Source organism: Coregonus clupeaformis, chromosome 35, assembly GCF_020615455.1.
Source record: "Coregonus clupeaformis isolate EN_2021a chromosome 35, ASM2061545v1, whole genome shotgun sequence".
In the NCBI taxonomy this organism is placed as follows: domain Eukaryota; kingdom Metazoa; phylum Chordata; class Actinopteri; order Salmoniformes; family Salmonidae; genus Coregonus; species Coregonus clupeaformis.
In genome coordinates, this window is record NC_059226.1 from 35,283,813 (window position 1) to 35,308,029 (window position 24,217).

The following is a 24,217-nucleotide window of genomic DNA, read 5'->3' on the forward strand; positions in this document are numbered from 1 at the left end:
TTAACGCGTACAGTTTGACGCATACGTTCGATAAATTCAACGTATGCACCACACAGAACGCACTGCAACTACCTCTGCAACGCAATGCTGCAAGGCAAACGCAGCGTTCCATTGGAAATGAACTTACTTCTGGTGTACCAAATCGCAAGACACAGTCGGTTTGTTCAAAGCGTAAGCTATTAGCCTGATTTCCCCAGTGCATTTTAGTTGTGTGCTCTGCATGGGCCTACAAGAGACAACGCAGCTCTAAATGTGATGATATAAGCAAAGTGCCCACGGCTTGTACAGGCTGCATTTCCGATGCAGTAACAGGCAAACGAGAGGCTGCGTGCCTACAGTTCAGCACGCAATGGACAAGACCCGGAGCCCGGAGGGTGCCAACTGCAGTACATCACAGAGTGACGGTAACCTCTTGAGTAGCTGACGACGAGAGCGATCATTCATCAAGACAGTGAGATGAATAGCCTATTGTAAGCATCAATTAAATCCATCTTAATTTACTTATACTGTACTGACAGCGACACGTCAGTCTGAAATGAGGCCAGACAGATTAAATATGGTTAGATGTGGGCAAAACAAAATATTTCTGAAAAATGTGCATGTCCATATCAGGGCTAACACCGCCTTCTTCTGGAGTGAATTCAAATTAATAATTTTCAGACCTAAAAATGACTATTTTGATAGATTGGTTAACATGTGTGGTGGGATTGCCTTTGCCCATGAAGAATCATGTGAATAAAATATAACATTTCATTATTTATTTTAAACAAAAAAGCCGAGAGCATTCATTTTGATATATGCATACAATTATGCGTAATGTTTGGGTAGGCTCTATAGGCTACACTTATAGCCTACATAAAGTAATTTGGGTAGGCTATAGCCTATAGCAGTGTTCCCCAACTGGCGTCCCGCGGGCCGAAATCTGTTCCAAAGTATTCCCACACATAATCGAGAGATAAATGTGATCGTATACAAATGTAAGCAAGGTTTTAAATTATTATGTTTTAGTCAAATATTATATATGTTTGGGCTTATTGCGGTCAATTTGCAGTCTACAAATTATTTGTAATTATGCTCAGGACCCCTGAACATCCATTCAAGAAAAAATCGGCCAGGCAGAAGAATCTATATAATTGATGAACACTGACCTATAGGCTAAGCATGCCTGAAACTTATGCGTAGGTTAAAAGCGTAAGCCACTGCGTCGCTATAGGCCTATCCCTGACCCTGCAGCCACATCTCACTAGGCAAAAACTGGTTGAATCAACGTTGTGTCCACATAATTTCAACAAAATAAAATGCAATGTGATGATATTGAGTCACTTGGAAAACTGATTGGATTTGATAAAAGTCATCAAGGTAACGGAATTTCGTATTTTTTTTTCATTCTACTGTTAACCTAAATCCAATGACATGGTGACATTTGCTGTTGATTTCACGTTCAATTCACGTTAGTTGACAACTCAACCAAATATAAATAAAAACTAGACGTTTAACTGATGTCTGTGTCCTGTGGGATGGCTCTGCATGGCATCCCAGTTTCGTAAATAGTTGTATTGATCTAAGGCTTTTCATTCCCAGGCGGTGAAAGTAAAAGTAAAGGGTGACAGAGGACACTGACTTCGAATTCTATTCATACCCTCTCTATCCGTCTCCGTCTCCCAACCGACTGACTGGCCGACACTCTATATCCAACACCACACAGGTGACATGCTATTCCCATTAGTGCAGTGTCGCATTGAGAAAGGAAGGCGTTCTTTCTACCATTCCATCCAGGTGTAAACACAATGTCATGGTGAAGTTGTTTGAGAGCTAATAAACTGCTCCTGTTGTGCGAACATTGCACAAAGCAGTGCAGCGCAAGCCCCCATATTGGAGTGGGCTATATAGCTGGTGTAGGAGCATAGCATTCAACCTATGTAGCCAGGCCTAGTTCACACACATGGACATAAAGGTTGCCGCCGTTATTTAAACTCATTGTCTATAAAGAAGAATGACTGGGTGATAAGAGGCTTAATTTGACTGAATTTGACTGAACCTGTGGACAGTTAACTCGCATGGAATTGTTAGGGGTCCTCTATGCAGGGGAGTCGCAGAAGGGTCAGAATACGTATTACAGTATATCAAAGATTTAGTGTGTAATATGCATAGCTGTGCTTGTGTCAATTAATAAATCAATCAGATCAATCACGAAAAAGCATGAAGTCATGAAGAGATGAAGTATTCCTTTCCACCATTTATAGCTTTGGGTCTACCCTTAGCAACATATCTTACATATATAGGCTATAATGATATTGACATTCTACCCTGGAAACAGAAACCTAATATTTTGTAACTTTATGAGGTCAGTGACCTATGTGCTTAAAATATTGGTACATTGGTATCAATAGGGTTGGCCTGAGACTGAGAATTGATATCCCCAAACAACTGATTTTCTTTTATCTGCCCAGATGCTTGAATAGTTGGTAAATGAAGTCACTCCCTAGCCTACTTTGGTTTCAAGGCGCTTATGACCTTGCCACGTCTTTAGGCCCTCACACACATGGCCCTGACTCAGGGCCCCTGAGCATCCTCATTTGTTACCTTAAAAATAGCACAGGATTACTTCTGCAATTTTTTTGCAAAACCGATGCTGATATAGTAACTGGGACTCAAACTCCTATAAATGGTGTGGGTCACCGGGTCACGGGCAAATAAAACAGAAGGAAAGGGTTTAGGGTCAGCCAACTCGAGTTATATACAGTTTTTCACTCTTCTCCAGAGGAACTTCAGTGTGCAAAGGGATCTCAGGTGGGGGCATTGAATTGGAATACATCAGAATAGTGAATATGGAACCAAAATCTTACATGGAGCACCGGACCTCTCAGTGAAAATGGATGTAAAACATTTTAGGGACAATTTTCAGCAGAGGCAAACTTGATCATGAATTATCTTTTTTTTTTATGGACAGCAGTTGTGAATGTGGATAACAATTAGAAAAGAGAAATCAGAATACAGTCACTGATTTGTTCTCTTCTTTATTTTATTGTCTTTATTTGCAAAACAATACGATGATGATAATTAGAAGACAAAATATAAGTAGACGTGCAGCTTGCATGGAGAGTTTATTTTTATTTTTATTTTTTACTAATGGGCTTGTAAAGCACCTCCTTTCAAATAGAAACAAATAAAGAGTAATGGAATAACTCATATTTTTATTTTGCCAAATGCCAAAAGTTATGCAAAAGAGAGCATCACCAAAAGCAATGCCTCGAAAGGTTGGGTTTCCTGAGATGGGGGTTATTGTCTAGTTGCCTCTGATAGGCGTGAAAGACAGGGTGATTCTGTTACAGATGCAATGAATATACATTTACTGAATCCTATCATACACTCGTATTACAAACAAAAAACGAAAACAGTAGCCTATATTTACCACATAAACAGTAGGCCTATAATTGTTTTAAATTGTGTATTTAACTCTTTACAGTCGTGGAAATTGGCTGATATGGATAGGGATAAATTGAAATGTTTCTGGGCTAAATTGAAATGTTTCTTACAGAAGAAATATGAAAAACATATGCATAACAATGGTAGCAATTGAAAGGGAACAGTTTGGAAATTATGGGAAAATTATTAGACCAAAGGTGAGGACACAACGGTTCACCTGACACAAGACTGAATCCAAACATTACATTGTTGATTTTATGTGCATTTTACATTTAATGTACTTCTCGCCGCATTTGTTGATAACGAAATCTGAAAATACTCTGGATACATTCAGTAACATGACACGAAAATTCCTGGAAAATGCGGGGTAGGTACAAAATAAGACAAATAAATGACAAGGGTTTGAGTGAGAGGACTAACTAGTGTCTCTTAGCGGCCACACACCTCTCCAAAGTGTGCACAGTTCCTAAGTCATTTCAATTAACTTTTATGACTCAAATAAGAATCTTCAACTATAAGGTGCTTTTTTGAGCTCTCCTAGAACAAGTACACTTATAGTTATTTTGTTAGGAACACAACCCTGCATCACTGCCATCACACAATTACTGTTGTTGTTTATGGAATCCAAAAACGGTCCATTATACATCGCAATCTGGGTCAGGTGGGCATAATTTAAAAGCATGTTCTGTTACCGACATGACTAAGTTATAAAATACGGTCTTTCAGAGTTAGGCTTTCACAAGGCAATTCAGGGAAACAGATCATCATTTTGGTGCTCATAGAAAGGAGTCATGAGTGCATTCAGGTGCGTTTGCCGCAGCTAATTTTCTTCACAAAAGACAAACATAGGCTGATTCTGTTCAGAACAACCCAGAGTAAGACGGCATCTCATCATCAAACATAGTAATCATAAACGTTGACACTGTATATGTGAAGTGCACATTTGGACTCATGGGTGTTTGGCTTGCTTGTATGACATCGAAGAGGTATTTATTATAATCCTCAACATCTCATCTTTCAAAAATACATAGTCTTCTTAAGCGCGATGCAATGTGGAGTGCCTGGATACAGCCCTTAGCTGTGGTATATTGGAAATATACCACAAACCCCCGAGGTGAATTATTGCTATTATAAACTGGTTACCAACGTAATTAGAGCAGTAAAAATGACTTTTTTGTCATACCGTGGTATACACTCTGATATACTACGGCTTTCAGCCAATCAGAATTCAGGGCTCAAACCACCCAGTTTATAAATCAGAATATAATACAACAAGGCACTCAATGAATTAAGACAGGATATTTACAACATGTGCCGTGGAAGTGTGCAATAGAATGTGCAATAATAGCAGACATTGTTCAGTATAATAAATAGGAGTCCAGTAGCAGCAGTCGTGGAGTGTGTTTGTAGCGTGGATGTGTGTGTGAGCGTGTGAGTGGGAGTGTGTGTGTGTGTGTGTGCGTGTGTGTGCGTATGTGTGTGTTTGGGTCTATGTGTAGGTGTGTGTGAGTGAGTGCATGTGTGGTAAGGTGTATAAAGTCAGAGTTCAAGAGTTCAGAGGTCTGATGGCTTGTGGGTAGAAACTGTCTCTGAGCCTGGTGGATCGAGACTCGATGCTCTGATACTGTCTGCCAGACAGTAACGGAGTTAATAGTCTATGGCTGGAGTGTGAGGGGTCCTTGATGATGTTGCGGGCCTTCCTCAGGCATCGCTTGGAGTAGATGTCCTGTATGGGTGGGAGCACGGTACCTGTGATGTACTGGGCCGTCTTCACCACCCGCTGGAGGGCATTGCAGTCGAGAGCGGGGCAGTTTCCATACCAGACCTTCCAGGATCCAGTTGCAGAGGGTGGTTTCCAGACCCAGGGCCCTGAGCTTGGAGGGAACAATGGTGTTGAATGCTGAACTGTAGTCAATGAACAGCATTCTCACATACTGTAGGTGTTCCTTTTGTCCAGGTGTGATAGGGCCGTATGGATAGCAATGTCATCTTCCATGGATCTATTGGATCAGTGGGCAAATTGGACAGGGTCCAGTGTGCCGGGCATGCTGGCCTTTATGTGGGCCATGACCAACCTCTCGATACACTTCATCATGATGGGGTTAGTGCAACAGGATGGTAGTCATTTAGGCATGTCACCTTAAGTTTTTTGGGGCACTGGAACGATGGTGGTTGACTTGAAGCATGTGGTGACTACAGCCTGAGACAGGGACATGTTGAAGATGTCTGTGAAGACGCCTGCCAGTTGGTCAGCGCATGCTCTGAGGATGTGGTCGGGGATGCCGTCTGGTCCTGCAGCTGTTTTCAAAACAGTCCTGGAGTATTGAGTCTGCTCCGTCCATCTTTTGTCTCACTATTCTGTCTGTTGGTGGGTCCCTCTTCAGTAGGTTTTTGTATGCAGGGAGTAGAAACAGGGAGACGTGGTCTGATTGGCCGAAGTGGGGGCAGGGGATGGCTCTGTACGCGTCCCAGAAATTTGGATCCGTTCTTAAATAAAAATAAATAAATACAATTCTCCCATGAAGTAATCCAACAATGTGTGCGCCGCCATCTTGTCTATTTCAAATCTTCTCCTTGATCAAGACAGGGGAGTGTCATTGTTAGATTAATTTGGATTTTAAGAATAATGACTAAAGAATTTCACCCCAAACACAGTATAAATGTTAGAATTATCATGTAGTGTCAACCCACTAACAGAGGGGGCGTTACTAACCATTCAAGGGGGAAGGCGGGAACTGTTTAAGAAAGCCACCTAAAGGTGGGAGGAGCATAGTGTCTTACTAACCATTCAAGGGGGAAGGCGGGAACTGTTTAAGAAAGCCACCTAAAGGTGGGAGGAGCATAGTGTCTTTGTTTGTCAAGGGGTATAAAAAACAGGATATTTGTGTTTTTGAGCAGAGCTCTCCTTGAATAAAATTTACCGATAATTACTTGTGGATTGTGGACCTTGAATCATTGATGATTAAAACCAGAGCTTTACAACCTCTGGTAATGATTCAAGCTTAGGTTGAATTAGAGATAGAAATTCACATGACAGATTGGTCCTTCGAGCCGGATCTTTAATACATCTTTATCGTTCTAAAGACACCGAAATCCGTGCACGCCGGGTGATTACATCCGTGAAGAATAGTCCTGGCCTTCGACGTTAAGGTTATAAGACAGGCCGGTGATTACTCTTTATGAACGATAAAGACGTTAACAAGTTTGAAAAAGCATTTTAATCCAGACTGTGAGGAAAAGGTCAGTAATTTTTATTCATGGATTTTGGTAAAATGAGTTGAACTTAGTTACCAAAGTCAAAGAAGGTAATAATTATTACGACAGGGAGGGTCCGCAATTGATCCTAGAGGTAAATAGCTATTACAAAAAAAAACTAGTCCGAAATGACATGGAAGTGAATTGCAATCACAAATGTAAACTAGTTAATATTGTCATTGTACGAATTGCAATGTTCAGTATAAACAGGGAAATAATTATCATCGTATGAGAGGGATGGGTCGGGAGTTCTATATACGACTGGGCATTTGCTAGAACTTTGCAAACAAGTTTGGCAGATGATAAGGTCATATGTGTGTGAGACTTAATCCCTCGGGAGACGTGATTATTATTTCAGGGGTGGAGGAAAAAATAAGTCGCGTGAGGAAAATTGGGTAACTTACTCTTTTCATGAAACCGGAGTTTTAAATAGAAACTCTGGGTTAGGGGTTAAATAATTTTAAAGGGTTAATTACAAAAGCAAGAGGCGCACTAAGAGATTAGCTCCTACGAAAATAATTTGGGAGTGAATTATTTAAAAAACAAAAAAGGGGGGAGGGATTTCTTATTTTTCCGCCATGGGAAAGACATCTTCTAAACAAGTCGGGGGCGGCAGGTAGCTTAGTGGTTAAGAGCGTAGTGCCAGTAACCGAAAGGTCGCTGGTTCTAATCCCCGAGCCGACTAGGTGAAAAATCTGTCGATGTGCCCTTGAGCAAGGCACTTAACCCTAATTGCTCCTGTAAGTCGCTCTGGATAAGAGCGTCTGCTAAATGACTAAAATGTAAATGTAAATGTAAGTCCGAGAATTAACGGGAGATGAAAGAAATATGTTTTATGGATCCATTTGGGAGAAGAGGTATGAATTTATTGGGCATCTCGAAGTAGAAAAATTAGAATTTATGATCAAACAGATGCATGTAGACTGGAACTAATTTGAAAGAACAGCGAAAGGAGGGGCTAGAGACAGCGAGTGTGTTTTGTTTTTAAGCGTGAAAATGCTTTAACGGGGACAAAGGAATATTTTACCATCGTGACTGCAGGGGAAAAGAAGGATGACAGTCAATATTTTTGGTTCAACGGGTAAAATGTTTGAAAAAATGATTAGTGTCAATTAAGAATTGGCTAAAAACACCACAAAGCGATTATTTGAGAGGTACCTATAAGGTCCAACGATGTGGTCCTCTGTAGCTCAGCTAGTAGAGCACAGCGCTTGTAACGCCAAGGTAGGGGGTTCGATCCCCAGGACCACCCATAATAAAAAATTTATGCACGCATGACTGTAAGTCGCTTTGGATAGAAGCGTCTGCTAGATGGCATATTATTATGCATGTGTCTGAACTTTCGTAGACGTACGTAATGGGTGAGAAGGTGGAGAATATTTGCGTTTTTGGTCAGTTGGCAGACGCTCTGGTCCGGAGCGACTTGAAAAACCAATAGAGAGTTGAATTGAACTATTCTGTTGTGTTGGGCATTTGAATGGCATAAGGTGAAATATGTGTGTATGAGGAAATTCAACGGCGGGTATAAATGATAACCGGATACTACTTAGTATTTGGTTGGTTAAATGCTAAATAAAAGATTTGAGGCGTGGTTATGGGGTAACTAGGAATACGCACTTATTCAATAGAGAATGGGTGGAGAGAGAGTTTTTACGTGTATTAAAAGTTGCATAAGATAACTAGTAGTATTGTAAATAATCTATGAAAATATGTTACAAGTACGAATGACATTATTTCCTAAGAAGGTAGATTGTAGGGGAAGTTTCGCGCCTCCCCCATAATGTAGGAAGGAGCAGGAGAGGGGGGGAGTGAGAGACAGGAAAATACAAATGGTTGGAAGATTTTAAAACGATAATTTATTTTCGTTACAGGGAAGCAAGTGGCATTGGCTGTTGTGCTGGGGGAATAGCGCCAGCCTGTGGTGGGTTCTGGATTTGTTATAAATAACTTTATATTTTAAACTAAAATGAATAGACTACAATTGGAACATCAGAAAAAGGACAATATAATTCGTAATAGTTATTATAATTATTATTGATAGTTATTGCAGTTATTATTATCCTGAGTGGCGCAGTGGTCTAAGGCACTGCATCGCAGGGCTAACTGTGCCACTAGAGATCCTGGTTCGGATCCAGGCTCTGTCGCAGCCGACAGCGACCGGGAGACTCATGGGCGGCGCACAATTGGCCCAGCGTCGTCCAGGGTAGGGGGGAAAATGGCCGGCAGGGATGGAGCTCAGTTGATAGAGCATGGTGTTTGCAACGCCAGGGTTATGGGTTCGATTCCCAGGGGGGGAGGCCAGTAAAAAAAATATATAAAGATAAAAATAATAAAAATGTATTCACTAGGTTGCTCTGGATAGGAGCGTCTGCTGGGTGACTTGAATGTAAATGTATTATCATTGATTCAGTAATGATAGGAGGGAAGTAGCGATAGAGCTGTGAGGGTTGAGTTGAGGACAAGGAGAATGATTTGTGGCTCTGGTTGGCGGGAAAAAGGAGAGGCAGAGACAGACTTAGAGAGACAGAGGAAGTTAGAGAGGGAGAGAATAAAAGAAAAAGAGAGAAGGAAACTGTTTAGGTTTGAAAAACAAGCAGGCTGAGAGACAGAGATAACAGTTTCTGGAGCTTGAAAAGCAGAGACTAACAGAGTAAGAAAAGGAACAGACGAGAGCAGAGTATTTAATGGCCACTAGGGGAAATAGCTGGGAGAGGTAGAACTCCAGAATAGAAGAGGAGAGAGATTTTACTAGGGGGTGGATCAAATAACTGATAATGGAACATTTGAATGAGATCACATGTAGCAGATTTAGAGTAATCAATTAAATAATCATTGTATACTCGAGAAATTTTGAGGGATTTTATGAAGTTAGGCAGTATTTAGGTCATAAGAGGGAGCTACCAAATTAAGTTGAGCCTAACTATCTTTGATTGTTATTTTTCAATTGGGTTTTTCAAATAAAATAAAAAACACACCCAGCATGATGTTTATAAAGGGTTGTTATGTTGAATTTAGGGAATTTTCAACAGTTCATAGGTGGTGTTTACTATGCTGTGGGATGGAACGGTTTATTGGGTGATATTTGAAACTAAATTCATGGAATAAGCTGCAGTAATCAGAAGAATGTACAATCTAAGGCAAGACAACTATTGCCTAGATCATTGATTTAGCAATAGGGTCAGGTAGATAAGGACTAGAAAAAAAAAATTAGATGAAGAATGATGAGCTTTTTGGTAAGAATAGACTGCTGTAAAGCTTGGGTCGTCATTATGTACTGCATACGGGTAAATTAAGTGATCTTATCTATGGGAAGGCAATGGCAGCCCATGGTAAAATCATTTGGAACTCTGAGGAGGAAGAACAGGTTATGTTGTTGCTCTCTTCCCAAACAGTCTTAGCTTTTCATAAATATACAGTGGGGAAAAAAAGTATTTAGTCAGCCACCAATTGTGCAAGTTCTCCCACTTAAAAAGATGAGAGAGGCCTGTAATTTTCATCATAGGTACACGTCAACTATGACAGACAAAATGAGAAAAAAAAATCCAGAAAATCACATTGTAGGATTTTTTATGAATTTATTTGCAAATTATGGTGGAAAATAAGTATTTGGTCAATAACAAAAGTTTCTCAATACTTTGTTATATACCCTTTGTTGGCAATGACACAGGTCAAACGTTTTCTGTAAGTCTTCACAAGGTTTTCACACACTGTTGCTGGTGTTTTGGCCCATTCCTCCATGCAGATCTCCTCTAGAGCAGTGATGTTTTGGGGCTGTCGCTGGGCAACACAGACTTTCAACTCCCTCCATAGATTTTCTATGGGGTTGAGATCTGGAGACTGGCTAGGCCACTCCAGGACCTTGAAATGCTTCTTACGAAGCCACTCCTTCGTTGCCCGGGCGGTGTGTTTGGGATCATTGTCATGCTGAAAGACCCAGCCACGTTTCATCTTCAATGCCCTTGCTGATGGAAGGAGGTTTTCACTCAAAATCTCACAATACATGGCCCCATTCATTCTTTCCTTTACACGGATCAGTCGTCCTGGTCCCTATGCAGAAAAACAGCCCCAAAGCATGATGTTTCCACCCCCATGCTTCACAGTAGGTATGGTGTTCTTTGGATGCAACTCAGCATTCTTTGTCCTCCAAACACGACAAGTTGAGTTTTTACCAAAAAGTTATATTTTGGTTTCATCTGACCATATGACATTCTCCCAATCCTCTTCTGGATCATCCAAATGCACTCTAGCAAACTTCAGACGGGCCTGGACATGTACTGGCTCAAGCAGGGGGACACGTCTTGCACTGCAGGATTTGAGTCCCTGGCGGCATAGTGTGTTACTGATGGTAGGCTTTGTTACTTTGGTCCCAGCTCTCTGCAGGTCATTCACTAGGTCCCCCCGTGTTGTTCTGGGATTTTTGCTCACCGTTCTTGTGTTCATTTTGACCCCACAGGGTGAGATCTTGCGTGGAGCCCCAGATCGAGGGAGATTATCAGTGGTCTTGTATGTCTTCCATTTCCTAATAATTGCTCCCACAGTTGATTTCTTCAAACCAAGCTGCTTACCTATTGCAGATTCAGTCTTCCCAGCCTGGTGCAGGTCTACAATTTTGTTTCTGGTGTCCTTTGACAGCTCTTTGGTCTTGGCCATAGTGGAGTTTGGAGTGTGACTGTTTGAGGTTGTGGACAGGTGTCTTTTATACTGATAACAAGTTCAAACAGGTGCCATTAATACAGGTAACGAGTGGAGGACAGAGGAGCCTCTTAAACAAGAAGTTACAGGTCTGTGAGAGACAGAAATCTTGCTTGTTTGTAGGTGACCAAATACTTATTTTCCACCATAATTTGCAAATAAATTCATTAAAAATCCTACAATGTGATTTTCTGGAAAAAAAAAATCTCAATTTGTCTGTCATAGTTGACGTGTACCTATGATGAAAATTACAGGCCTCTCTCATCTTTTTAAGTGGGAGAACTTGCACAATTGGTGGCTGACTAAATACTTTTTTTCCCCACTGTATCAGGGATGTTACCCAAATGGTAGAGAGTAAAGAGGGATGACATTGGTCGTGGTTTAAATATGATGTTTTTTTTTTGGTGGGCTATTAGAGATAACTGGGTTAATCACGAACATAGAGGTTTTTATTCTTTGTTGCTAGGCAGAATACTTAGGTGACCTAAAAAAAAAAATGGACTTGTCATGTCCAACAATCAGTCTTCAGGTCAAGCCCGGGAGAGCCGGGGTAGAACAGAGGTTGAACTAAACATAAGTGTTTTTACAAGATAAGAGATTGTTTGAATGGATTACTAATTGATTCTGAACTGAATGAAAGTCGAATTTAGCCGCCATAAAGACAAAGGAAGTGGGAGGAGCAATAAAGAATCAAAAGACAATCTAAAAAATGAAAGGCATGGCAATTGGTTGATAAATAACCTAAGGGAATGTTTAGGAAGGTGGAAAAAATTGACACATAAGCAGAACTATGTGTCAAGAGGGGGGGAGAGGCTAATTGTATTAGATAATATACGAAGGAGAGGACAAAATACTTTAAAAAAAAAAAAACATTTTTTAGATAGTCTAAAAAGAGAATGCAGTCAGAAATTGTTACATTAATCTGAACATGTGTGAAGATAGTTTATTAACCACACCCGTATGTCAGAGGTTTTGTGCCCCACAGGTGAACTAAAGGAGAAGGTGACCCACTATCTAACCAGGTGACTGGTGAGCATCCAGTCACTAGAAAGAAAACTGGAAGCAGGCCTGTTGGGAAGGGCCCTATCAGGTTATGTTGGTAACCACCTTGGCCATTAGAATAGCAGAGAGAGGAACCTGGGTCCATGTTACCCACTGCAAGAAGGTAGGACCACATACAAGCACCGCTTAGCACACGCGGAGTTGACGAGCGGAACTGCGCCACAGGGTGCGGGAGTCATCTCTGTCAACGAAGATCTCCTACCCAGACCTATCATCACTGTAGTGTGTTCCTAGGGTGTGAGTATGGGGTGGTACCGAGCAGAAGGACTCAAGACAGGAGAGGGTTGGCGGTTTTTGGGAATATGGGTGACCCTGAGCTGCATCATAGTCTCGGCAATAGTCGTGGTATGTCAAGATCCACCACCACCTCGCACCAATTACGCTATGGCCTTACCATTATTAAGAAATAAAAGGGAAGCGACCCGACATACTGACCGTCAAGGGCGAGTGATCTACAAAATAGGAGTCAGAGAGGGGTGGGGAGTAAGATTCAAAATTAGGATTAGGGATCTTATCAGAGCGGATATGCAAGCAACAGGGGATTATAAGATCCCGTTGTATTTATGTTCAGCTCCCTCGGCAGATTGTTCCTGGGCTCAGGTATTTAGATATACTGGGGGGACGGAGATATGAGACGGACGGACGGACGGGAGGGGGGGGCTGGACGTCAAGATGGAAGATAAGAAGGTATAACGACATCCCCACGGAAATGGTAGTAACAATAGTAAAAGTCACTAAAGAGGACATGAAAAGAACTTACTGGGCTTGCACGGACAAATACGGACGGGATACTTGTCTAAGATTATATTTGATGGAGTCAAAAGATATAGAGGGAGCAGGTACTGTCATTAATCCACTAACAGCAATAGACCGAGTAAATCAGTCAAGGGATGACGGAGTCAATTCAACTAACCCGTCCACTATGAAAGATTTTCTCCTCCAAGAATGGAACAATGGGGAAGTGGAGGGGGTCCCTGATGAGAATCTCTGGTTAAAGTGGATGAGATACACCGCTAGGGCCTTGGGGGAGACCAATTGTTATGCATGCTCCATTGGGCGACCAACAATGTTGACCGCCCCAATGCCAAAGGCAATGTTTCCCTGTGTATTAGACCTGGGGTCCAATCAAAAAGAGCCAAATTGCACAGGGATTGGGCTGGCAAAATTGACATACTGGGCCAGCCCACCTAGATTCACATTAACTCCTGGCGAATACCAGTGTTACAGACATAGAAATGGCACCCGTAACTTGGGTGATTTTGATGGCTGTAAGGAGATAATTAATGTGACTGATTTAGAAAAGGAAGGGAGGGGGAAAAAAATTAGGAACCTAACCATCCCTCTGACTGATGTGTGGTGGGCGTACACTAAAAAAGGGAGCATTCGGCAGACATTACCAGAGGGATGGGTGGGTACTTGTGCACCAGTATTTTTGGTCCAACCTGTAAGAATTGGTCATCAAAGACCAGTGACAGGAAGAATAATTAGGAGAAAAATAAATAAGTCAGGAAGGAAATAGCCCAATTTGGATAGATGGTATAGGCATCCCCAGGGGTGTTCCAGACGAATACAAAGCTATAAATCAAATATGGGAGAGTTTTACTACAACATTTTTCTGGTGGGTGACAAACAAAAATATGGATTGGATAAATTATATCTATTACAACCAACAACGATTTATTGACAAGACTAGTGATGCAGTAAAGGGGATCTCTGAGCGATTATCCGCCATCCCGCTCATAACTTAGTAGAGGTTGGTTCTAGATCAGGCAGAAAGGGCCGGTGTCTATAGAAAGATAAGCCATTGTTGCATATTTATCCCTAACAACACCACACCGGATGGGACAGTCACCAGAGCTCTTACAGAATTAACTGCACTAAGTGAAGGATGAACTGAACTCAGAAGTTAGTACATTGTGGATAGGGTGGTTTGATTAAATATTTGGTAAATGGAAAACCCTAGCAGCCACCATCTTAGGAGCGATCAGTGTTTGTATGGGTATTCTTGTATTATGTGGTTGTTGTCTTGTTCCCTGTGTCCGAGGATTGGTGAGTCAGGCGTTGGTGAAATGCAGTATCTAAACAATGATGAGAGATGGACTGACTCGGACTCTGACCAGGGGAATGTGAAAAACAATCCTCCAGGCTTGGTGGATGACGAGGATTTGGACCCTGAAAGACCGCAATTGGATGAAATGTTTATTAGTTCTGATGTGATCTCTGAGATTAATCATGCTTGTAAAATACATTTATCCTGAATGTGGGAATATTTAGTCAAAGGGGTGGATTGTTAGATTAATTTGGATTTTAAGAATAATTACTAAAGAATTTCACCCCAAACACAGTATAAATGTTAGAATTATCATGTAGTGTCAACCCACTAACAGAGGGGGCGTTACTAACCATTCAAGGGGGAAGGCGTGAACTGTTTAAGAAAGCCACCTAAAGGTGGGAGGAGCATAGTGTTTTTGTTTGTCAAGGGGTATAAAAAACAGGATATTTGTGTTTTTGAGCAGAGCTCTCCTTGAATAAAATTTACCGATAATTACTTGTAGATTGTTGACCTTGAATCATTGATGATTAAAACCAGAGCTTTACAACCTCTGGTAATGATTCAAGCTTAGGTTGAATTAGAGATAGAAATTCACATGACAGTCATTCAACGCAATGCTTGATTTCTGAGTCGCACTCACGACATGCGGCACCTAAGAGAAGATTTCAAATAGACAAGATGGCGTCTTGTTGGACTACTTTATGGAGCAAAACATTTATTTAATTTAATAATGGAGCATTTTCTCAATTCAAACGAAACACCTGCAACTAGACATGGAAGTTTAGAAGACATGCGTTGTCTTCTGTAGCTCAGCTGGTAGAGCATGGCGCTTGTAACGCCAAGGTAGTGGGTTCGATCCCCGGGACCACCCATACACAAAATGGTATGCACGCATGACTGTAAGTCGCTTTGGATAAAAGCGTCTGCTAAATGGCATATTATTATTATTCCAAGTCTGGAATTTAGGAAGTATCGCCAAGTAAAGGTTGGTTGAAAATTCTCTGTGCAATGCATTACCCTAAGTAACAATGGCTATCAGCCAGCTGGAACAGTAATAATGGTCTGATTAGTCTAAGCTTTAAAAGCTACACTAATCCAACATCTCTCCCTTCATCCTCTCTCTCTCTCAGGCTGTTCCTGCAGAACTTCTCTGCCAGCGCCAGAGTACTCACAGACAAAGAGACCAAGGTTTTCCTGGTAGCCGGGGACGAGGAAGGTGATGGCAAGATTGGAGTTGACGGTAAGAGAACCTTAACCCAGCTCATCATGGTTGAGGGACATTGCAGGGATGATATGTCGGTGTACTGGTAACAAATAAATTGGACATATAGCTGGGACCCAGAGTTTTTCCAGACCACAAGGAAAAATGACACTAGAGGAGATTTGCTACATTGACTGCCTTGTGTTTATAAGAGCAAGAGGTTTTATTTTATTTCCGTACTACTGCAGAAGGTGTAGATTTATTTTTTGATTTGTTGACTACATCATATTATTCAAACATGAACAATAAGGTCAATGTTCTTGGTTGGGCATATTTTGCACAGTACTACTTTTCGCAGAGTTTCTTGCCCTTATAAAGGCATAATTGTCCATTGACCAAGATCCACCGTTTTTCACAGAACCAGAACTCCTATCAAGACTCACTAACTTATTTATCAACTGCCTGCGGACTATATTTCTCAACACGGAGCACAATGTCCTTATAGTGTATTGTTAATGTTATTTGGATATGTTATAATGATCTGAAAATGGCTTGTGCAAATTGTACAATCGTATCTGCACTTTCGAGGAATAGTGAAAACCCAGTAATAATAACTATTTTGGTGTAAATGTTGTCTTTCCAGCTTAGCCTCTCGATGCTTTAGAAACCAATGTGGGGAGAAATAAGCCTGAGTTCCAGATGTATCCTGCATGTGCTGTCTTGCAAACTCCTATGTCACTATCACACCAAGACAGATCTGGGACTCAGGCTATAGGGGAAAATTTTAGGAGAGTTCAAATGTATCCTGTGTGTTTATCTATGAGGTCATTGCTAGTGTGAGGGGTTATGGAGAGAGAGAGAGAGAGAGAGAGAGAGAGAGAGAGAGAGAGAGAGAGAGAGAGAGAGAGAGAGAGAGAGAGAGAGAGAGAGAGAGAGAGAGAGAGAGAGAGAGAGAGAGAGAGAGAGAGAGAGAGAGAGAGAGAGAGAGAGAGAGAGAGAGAACCTCTTTTAATAATGCCCAGATGGGAGTCCTGTAGGATTTGGGCCAGGTCCTGGCATGCTTGTAGTGTGGGGGAAGTCCTTGGGCATCACTGGGATACTTTCTAAGGGATTTGAAGAGGATATATTTCACATTACTCTAATAGAGCCTTGCAGGTCTGCCCGCCTGCTGCCTCCTCATGGATTCTCACTCTCTGGATGGCACTTCCTCTTTGGTCAACGAGACAAAGTGCTGGAGCAAACTGACACTGCAACAGAATGGCCAAGAATAGCCTTGTGACATTATGTTGAGTCAGCAGGACATTTTAAATACATGTTAAATACAGTGCAACCAGAGTGTGTATGGTTCCTTTATAAATACTTAAGGAGATTGTGGTATTTTCAGTCATGTAAGATTGTGTTTATCTGTATCATTTGTGAAAACTTGTGGCACATCTTGCAATGTATTTGTAGGCTGTTTATTTTACATATACTTAAAAGTTACTTACACTAAATAATTTACAATAGCTAACTAACAATGATCCTATTATAGCTTATCTGAGATAATTCCACATCTTCTAATTTAACAGCCAAAGATGTACACAGACTGTGTTCAGCGAATCAGTGTATCACTGACCCCATTGGTGCGACATAGTAACTACCCAACTAAGCAATGTATCCGTAATACAACACGCAACACTTTTGCGACATAAGCATGCCGCAATCAATTAATTTTCCAAACAGAAAAATATGTTGTGATAGTATACCCCCGCCCCCCGTCAGAGATATGACAGTGATGCCACCTGCAGGAAAAAAATACTATGTTCGCTATAAACTTTAGCATGTATTTGACCACAAGTGAAAAAAAAAAACGTTTGCTGTAAAATTGCTTAACGAACAGTTAAACATTATGGTGGAATGGTGCATTGTTTTCTACCCAATAGCCAAACCATATGAAAGCAATTATCAGTACTTCGACGTTTGTTTTGGGTCATAACTTCGTTTATTTCCCAAGTACTCTGAGCGATATAAAGGGCAACAAAAATATACAAATACAAAGGACTTGAGCGTGCAGTATAGGCTAGATATGAAGTATAGTACAGTTTACTGTGGGCTAATCCCCATGATCACATTAACTGTATAGACTTACAGAAGCCGCAGACACTTTTTGGCTATGCACAATTAGTCCGATATACACCAACGGATGTGGAAGATTATTAGGATCAAATTTGCTTTCACGAGACATTGCATGATAAAATCTAGGCAATCATAAGCATGTTGCAAGTAAATTACTTTCATGTAAAATATTACAAGTTTAGTGTAGCCTCATATCTTATTATATCAAAATATTTAATCATAAAAGCATCATACCTTCTCTAAATCATTTAGAAAACCATTATATTTACACACGGTTTACGCACATCCAATACTTCACCTTAATGCAATGGATGACTGGAAACTCTAACAAAGATATTCAGAGTAACACAAAATAGTTTTAAACAGACCTCTCAAGTCCAGCATATGTGTGCATATTACATGAAAACTACAACCCTCCTTATAAATCTCGTCAATGACCGCGTTGATATCCATAGGCTACATGAACCTCTCAATATCTTTTTAGCAACCGTCGATTCCATCCCTATCACTCAACAGAATATATTCTTAGCAATGGGGGATATTATGGACTTTTTTCAAACGCACCTTTTAAGCATCTTCATTTATGTAACTTTAAATAGATCGGGTCTCTTGCCAGTGGACAATTAGACCCCCCCCCCTCCACGACCGGTGTCGGTTACATTATGCCTAGAATATCGGTTGACTGAAAGTATATAAGGTCAGCAGTATCGATGGGAACACCACTCGCTGCAGTCGCCTGAAGTCTTCTCTATCAACCGTTCACCAAAGACATCAGAGGTGAGTTTCCGTGCGGTGCTAAGGACGTACAGTAACCCAGGATCCAGAAAGGTTGCAACATCCAGGCTTTTGCTGTACATTTTATCCTATGCGCACTGTACAATTTACCTTAAACGTGGGACAGCAAGCCGTTGTGTCATTCAAAACACCCAAAGACTGAGATTTTGATTCTGTACTTTTTGGCTTTATTTGGACGCACACCGGAGCCGGATGGATTTCGACAATTGCAAATCAGTTTCTCAGATGGAACGTTTGGAATGCAACATCAACATCCTTATCAAAAACCCACATGTGCCGTGGGCTGCCTTAACCATGGCCTATCGGGGCTTTCCTTTTGGGAACCACTAAAAACGTTTCAATTGGATTTGATATGAATTCCCAAATTACACCCATTGGTTGAGACAGAAACATTTGAGGGCAGCTTGACACATTCGATTTGATCTGTCCAATTGCATTATAATCACATGGATGGCGCAGGGGGCTCCGCTATTATCAAAAGACCACCAGCCAAATGCTAGTAAACAGTGGCTGGTCGATTTTAAATATTTGTTTGACATCCTGCGTAATGCAGTGGATAATCTATTATAAATGTAATAAGATGGGTTGAGTCGTGCTGACATTTTGGCTGGTAGAAAGTCGGAGTGTTTGGTGATTTGTTCATCTTTATTAGCATTATGTTTGTGCCCTGGTATTGCACAATAGAATAATAACTTAGTACTTACCTGGTAATAAGCTCTCAAAACATGATGTAGATTCAATGCAGTGCTCAATACTGAACGTTGACACGCTAAATCAAAGTTGAATTAAAGTAACAATTTCTCCCCTTTTTCAACATTCAGCTCAAAATGGCCTGTGCCCATCTGTGCAAGGAGGCTGACATCAAAACCGCATTGGAAGCGTGCAAAGGTAGAGCCTAGTTTGTTTACTTTTCCCCCACCTAAAAAGCCTTTTTAACCCAACTATGTGGTATGATAAACGTCAAATTAGCTATATGAACACACGATTACCTCTCTAGTCTGTAGTTGCATTATGTGTTTACTTGCAGGTTATACAGTAGGCATATATCCTTCATATTTGCGTTACAGCCGCCGACTCCTTCAACTTCAAGACCTTCTTCCATACGATTGGCTTTGCTGCGAAGTCCGCCGACGACGTCAAGAAGGCTTTCAAGATCATTGACCAGGATGCAAGTGGCTTTATTGAGGTGGAGGAGCTGAAGTAAGAGCCATGCACCATTACAGGACAAATAACAGACAATAGATTAAATCAATGCAGGAGACTGTCACTGTATCGGTGCGCATGCATTCTAAATGTAAGTGTGCATTAGTGCATTGGCCAGCATACATTCGAATGAAACTAAACCAATATTTGTGTCTGTGTCTCCAGGCTGTTCCTTCAGAACTTTTGCCCCAAAGCCAGGGTACTTACCGACGCCGAGACAAAGGCTTTCCTCAAGGCTGGTGATGCGGATGGTGATGGCATGATTGGAATTGATGGTACGAAACATAGCATACATGGGTTAATCAATGCGTTAATCAATGTTACTTGCATATTAATAACGATGTTTAGGACCTGGTTTCAATCTATTTTAAGGCCTAAGCTAGGAAAGTAAACTAATGTTATAAGACACTGGAAAGGGTTAATGTTTTTTCTTTTCTTTTGCAGAGTTCGCTGTATTGGTTAAGCAATAAAGAGCAACTGACCAAGAACTCACCTGAAGGAACAATATTGCCCAAGACCTCCCCTTTTCATCTGAATATAAATAATTTTTATACATTTGCTTGCAAGAAGTTTCCTCCTGTGCGGCACACTGTCCAAAATTATGATTGTGAATGTAGCGCGGATGTATTCATGTCTTATATGAATTTTGCTTACTGTAAAATCTATGATGCACTTTTCAGGAAAGGACGATAGATAAAAAAGAATCAATATTCTTTTGGAATAAAAGGTCTTTGTATTATTTCCTATTTAATTAATCAAATGTGTTTATCTGAGTTCAGATGCCATTAATTTAACTTCACATCCATAAAAGGAACCGGTTTATATTAACTGTAATTGAGTAAACGACTGCCATTTTATTTGCTATAAATTATACATAATAATTCACGACACATAGTCTATTTGTCATGTTTTGCTCATAAAAAAAACAGAACAATCATTGTGCAAGTACAAATGAACGCACACTTTACGCACGAGGGTGCACAGGCACACACAAACCGAGGTAGGTGAGTGTGTGAGAGAGAGCGAGAGCGAGAGAGAGAGAGAGAGAGAGAGACAGGGAGACAGGGAGAGACCGCGCGAGAGAGAGATACCGAGAGAGACAGAGAGAGGGAGAGAGGGAGAGAGGGCGGGAGTGAAGGAGAGAGCGAGAGAGAGAGAGAGAGAGAGAGAGAGAGAGAGGACAATACAAGTCAATAAAATAAATACCAGCATGGCACCAACTTAGTTTTGCCGCCCTCATATGAAAATAGGTAACAGAAATGTTCTACTTAAACAATAGATACATCCATAATTTACATCCTATCCTAGAGTAGAGACAAGGATTGAGGGTTCAAGTGATTCCAATTATGTTTTATACAGTACCTTAGAGCAGTGGTTCCCAACCAGGGGTACTAGGACCCCTGGGGGTCCTTGGCCTATCCACAGGGGGTACTTGAGAATACTCATAAGACCATAGGCCTACTGGTAAAATACACATGTGGGGGTACTCCAGGGGTACTCCGGGCAGAGCAAAATTCAGTTGGTGGTACATTAAACGAAAAAGGTTGGGAACCAGTGCCTTAAGAGTCTGCATACATATATGGACAAAACACATGCTTCAATATGTTTTATAATGAAAAAGGTTGGGAACCAGTGCCTTAAGAGTCTGCATACATATATGGACAAAACACATGCTTCAATATGTTTTATAATGTTTTTAGTCAATCAAATGTATGTATAAAGCCCTTTTTACATCAGCAGTTGATTGATTGATTGTCAACAAGTGTTCCTGCTGATCTCATCAAATGCGTCTCTATGATTTGATGTCCGGTGTCCAGTAGGCCTAACGACATTACTAAGAAGCCCCACATGGGAGTATAGTCTATGCGTCGGCGTTATGAGTCCACTAGATGGTGGCAAACCCAAAGACAGTGAGTAGTCTTCCCAAGGCAGCGTTTCCCCTAAATAGAGACAGCGGTGCGTATTGGGGTGTATTCAGGGAAGTTAAACGCTCTGAACGTTACAAATAGAAATATAATGAATAGATATGATACGATTCCCTCGATAGGTTACATTGCTTTCTGAACGTTAACGTTAATTACACTCTCCTGAACAGGTACAGTGATACTGATGGTTTGTCGGGACTGATGGTTAATTGACAACTGTAACATTTTAGCTAAACCTAACCCAACTACGGAAAGAAGTGACTTCACGTAGCAGGTTAGAACTAACGCAGCAGGTTAACATAATTAACGCATCAGGTCAGGATAATTAACGTAATTAAAGGGTTAGGGTTTGGCTTAGCTAAAATGCTAGTTGTCAAAACTTTTATCCCCGACGCTACAACTAGATGGAGCCATCTAGCCACAACCGTAGAAACCATCAGTCACGACAAACCATCAGTAGGCCTATCATATAACAATTGCCCCTGATGTGTGTTTGAAGAGTCACATTAAAACGGAGGACGAACCATGAAACAACATCTCATGCAGCTTTTGAAACCATAGGCCCACAAAACTGGAACACTAACAGCCATTGATTTAGGCAACTATAACCATGTCAGGCAGAGCTGTCTGGTTTAGTCATTGCCTTTTGGTAGGGCATTTGGCGCTATAGTTACACTGTCACGAGGAAAAAGTCGATGCAAACAAACAGAAAACAGCGCTAATAACATTCAAATATGATTTAGCACCACGGGACAGCGGCAATCGGAACCCCCTGCGATCAGATGTTTCAGGACCATGTTCATAATGTAATGCAATCATAATACACTGAAGTCAGATAACTTACGCAGTTAGCCTATTATCTAGAACTGCATATGTTATGTCTACACATTTTTCAATATGATTTAACCGAACAAGCAAAACACACCCGTTTCTTCCGTGGCAACGGTAACGGAGCATCTCTAATCCGTTTCTGTTCGACACCGGATGAGCCAGGACAAATTACGACTATCCTGCCCATGTACGCTTGTAAAGAAAATTAGCAAATGAATAAATTACCGCCCAGTAACCGTATAGGCGACGAGGTATCAGAATGGCGCACAACATCACCGCATGTTGGTAAGGGGCACCGCTCGATCCGATGTCCTCCTCAGTCTCTCTTTCACATAGGACCAGAGACAGGGAGAGCCTATTGAGTTTCCACTCATGCATCTGCCGCTGGAGCCTCAAATCCTAGAAAGAGGTTTCGGACATTGGACATGGAGACGCTAGTCGCACTATTGCTCGTTCGTGCGCCCAGTCACAAAATGTGATTTAAAAGGTCAGGCTGTGACTGAGCGAGCTGCAGGAGTAGTTTTAATTATTTTAATTACACACCTTGCATTAATGAACTACATTTATATAAAAATTACCATAAAGTGGTCCCAAGGGAAATGTTTTCTCCTCATGCGTACATGTTTGGAGAGTTAGTGGAAACGCAGCGTATAGCCTACACACTATCCACACCAACTCTCCCACCAAAATATGCACCAGAATAAAACAACAATATTAAGCAGTGAAAATACAAGCCTAATATGTCCTAAAGGATTAGTGATCTAGCCTACTGTTCTTTTAAGCGCACGTGCCCACTCGATCATTTCAGCAGTCATGCAATTAATTTATGCATAAAAGTACAATAAATGCTAATGTAATAACCGTGGGGCTAGAACACTGTAATATCAGTCTAAAGGTTCATTTTACTTGGAATATTCAGCCTACATATGCAGGGTACGTTTAAATAAGGTTCACTTGACCTGTCCTTGAGCGACCTTTACCCATCTACTTTGCACGACACACTATAACGCCTGCGGTCTGGGAGGGCTCGCGCGGTCGCCAGCTGACGCGCTCGACCGCTGCCTGCTTCCGCTGCTGCAGCTGTGTTGGGCAGGTGCCAAGTACTGTAGTCTATAAATCCCCCCCCCGCGCGCGCCGCGGTTTCTCATTGAATTGAACAGCTTGCAAGCTGGTCTATGATTGTTGTCTGCCCCCGGCTATAGGGGATATTCAGCGAAATCCCTACCTCAAAGGGTGTCAATTTCTTGTTGTGTGGTGCCACTTGTTATTAAACATGCCGAGAGAATTGTCAAGGCTAAATGTCAGACTTTGTTTCAAAACTTTAATGATGAGAATCATAACAGGATTTGAATTTGATAAATAATTAGATACATATTTTTTTATAATAATTGGATAAATAATATAATTTATGTCGATTTTATATTTAAAAGGACACAAATCAGATGCTATCTGTATTATTGATGACATCCTGTGCAGTGCACTGTCACCCCAATACGAACACATGCACACCTTTACAGTGAGAAGTGAGCACACATGCACATTGCACACCTTCAACTTTCCCCTTGTCCAATGATGAATAATAGCTGTTCTCCACAGTCCAGAAGCATTGTATACTCCAAGGGATATGGTTAATGAACTCGCCGCAGACCTCTCCATTCA

General features: G+C 41.2%; 1 protein-coding gene and 2 long non-coding RNA genes across 3 annotated transcripts; all 3 read left to right on the forward strand.

The window, feature by feature from the left end:
- Positions 1 to 189: 189 nt before the first annotated feature.
- LOC121551641 lies at positions 190 to 16,552 on the forward strand. Its single transcript, XR_005997098.2, has 3 exons — positions 190 to 470; positions 15,619 to 15,728; positions 16,108 to 16,552. It is a non-coding gene; the product is annotated as an uncharacterized LOC121551641 (long non-coding RNA).
- Positions 16,553 to 18,473: 1,921 nt separating this feature from the next.
- Positions 18,474 to 20,541, forward strand: LOC121551636 (parvalbumin beta 1). Its single transcript, XM_041864343.1, has 5 exons — positions 18,474 to 18,581; positions 19,421 to 19,487; positions 19,667 to 19,799; positions 19,968 to 20,077; positions 20,247 to 20,541. The coding sequence occupies exons 2-5, from the start codon at positions 19,427 to 19,429 to the stop codon at positions 20,270 to 20,272; spliced, it is 330 nt and encodes a 109-aa protein (XP_041720277.1). The 5' UTR covers positions 18,474 to 18,581; positions 19,421 to 19,426; the 3' UTR covers positions 20,273 to 20,541.
- Positions 20,542 to 20,909: 368 nt separating this feature from the next.
- On the forward strand, positions 20,910 to 21,538 carry LOC121551640. The gene is made up of 2 exons (XR_005997097.2): positions 20,910 to 21,345; positions 21,424 to 21,538. It is a non-coding gene; the product is annotated as an uncharacterized LOC121551640 (long non-coding RNA).
- The last annotated feature ends 2,679 nt before the right edge of the window (positions 21,539 to 24,217 follow it).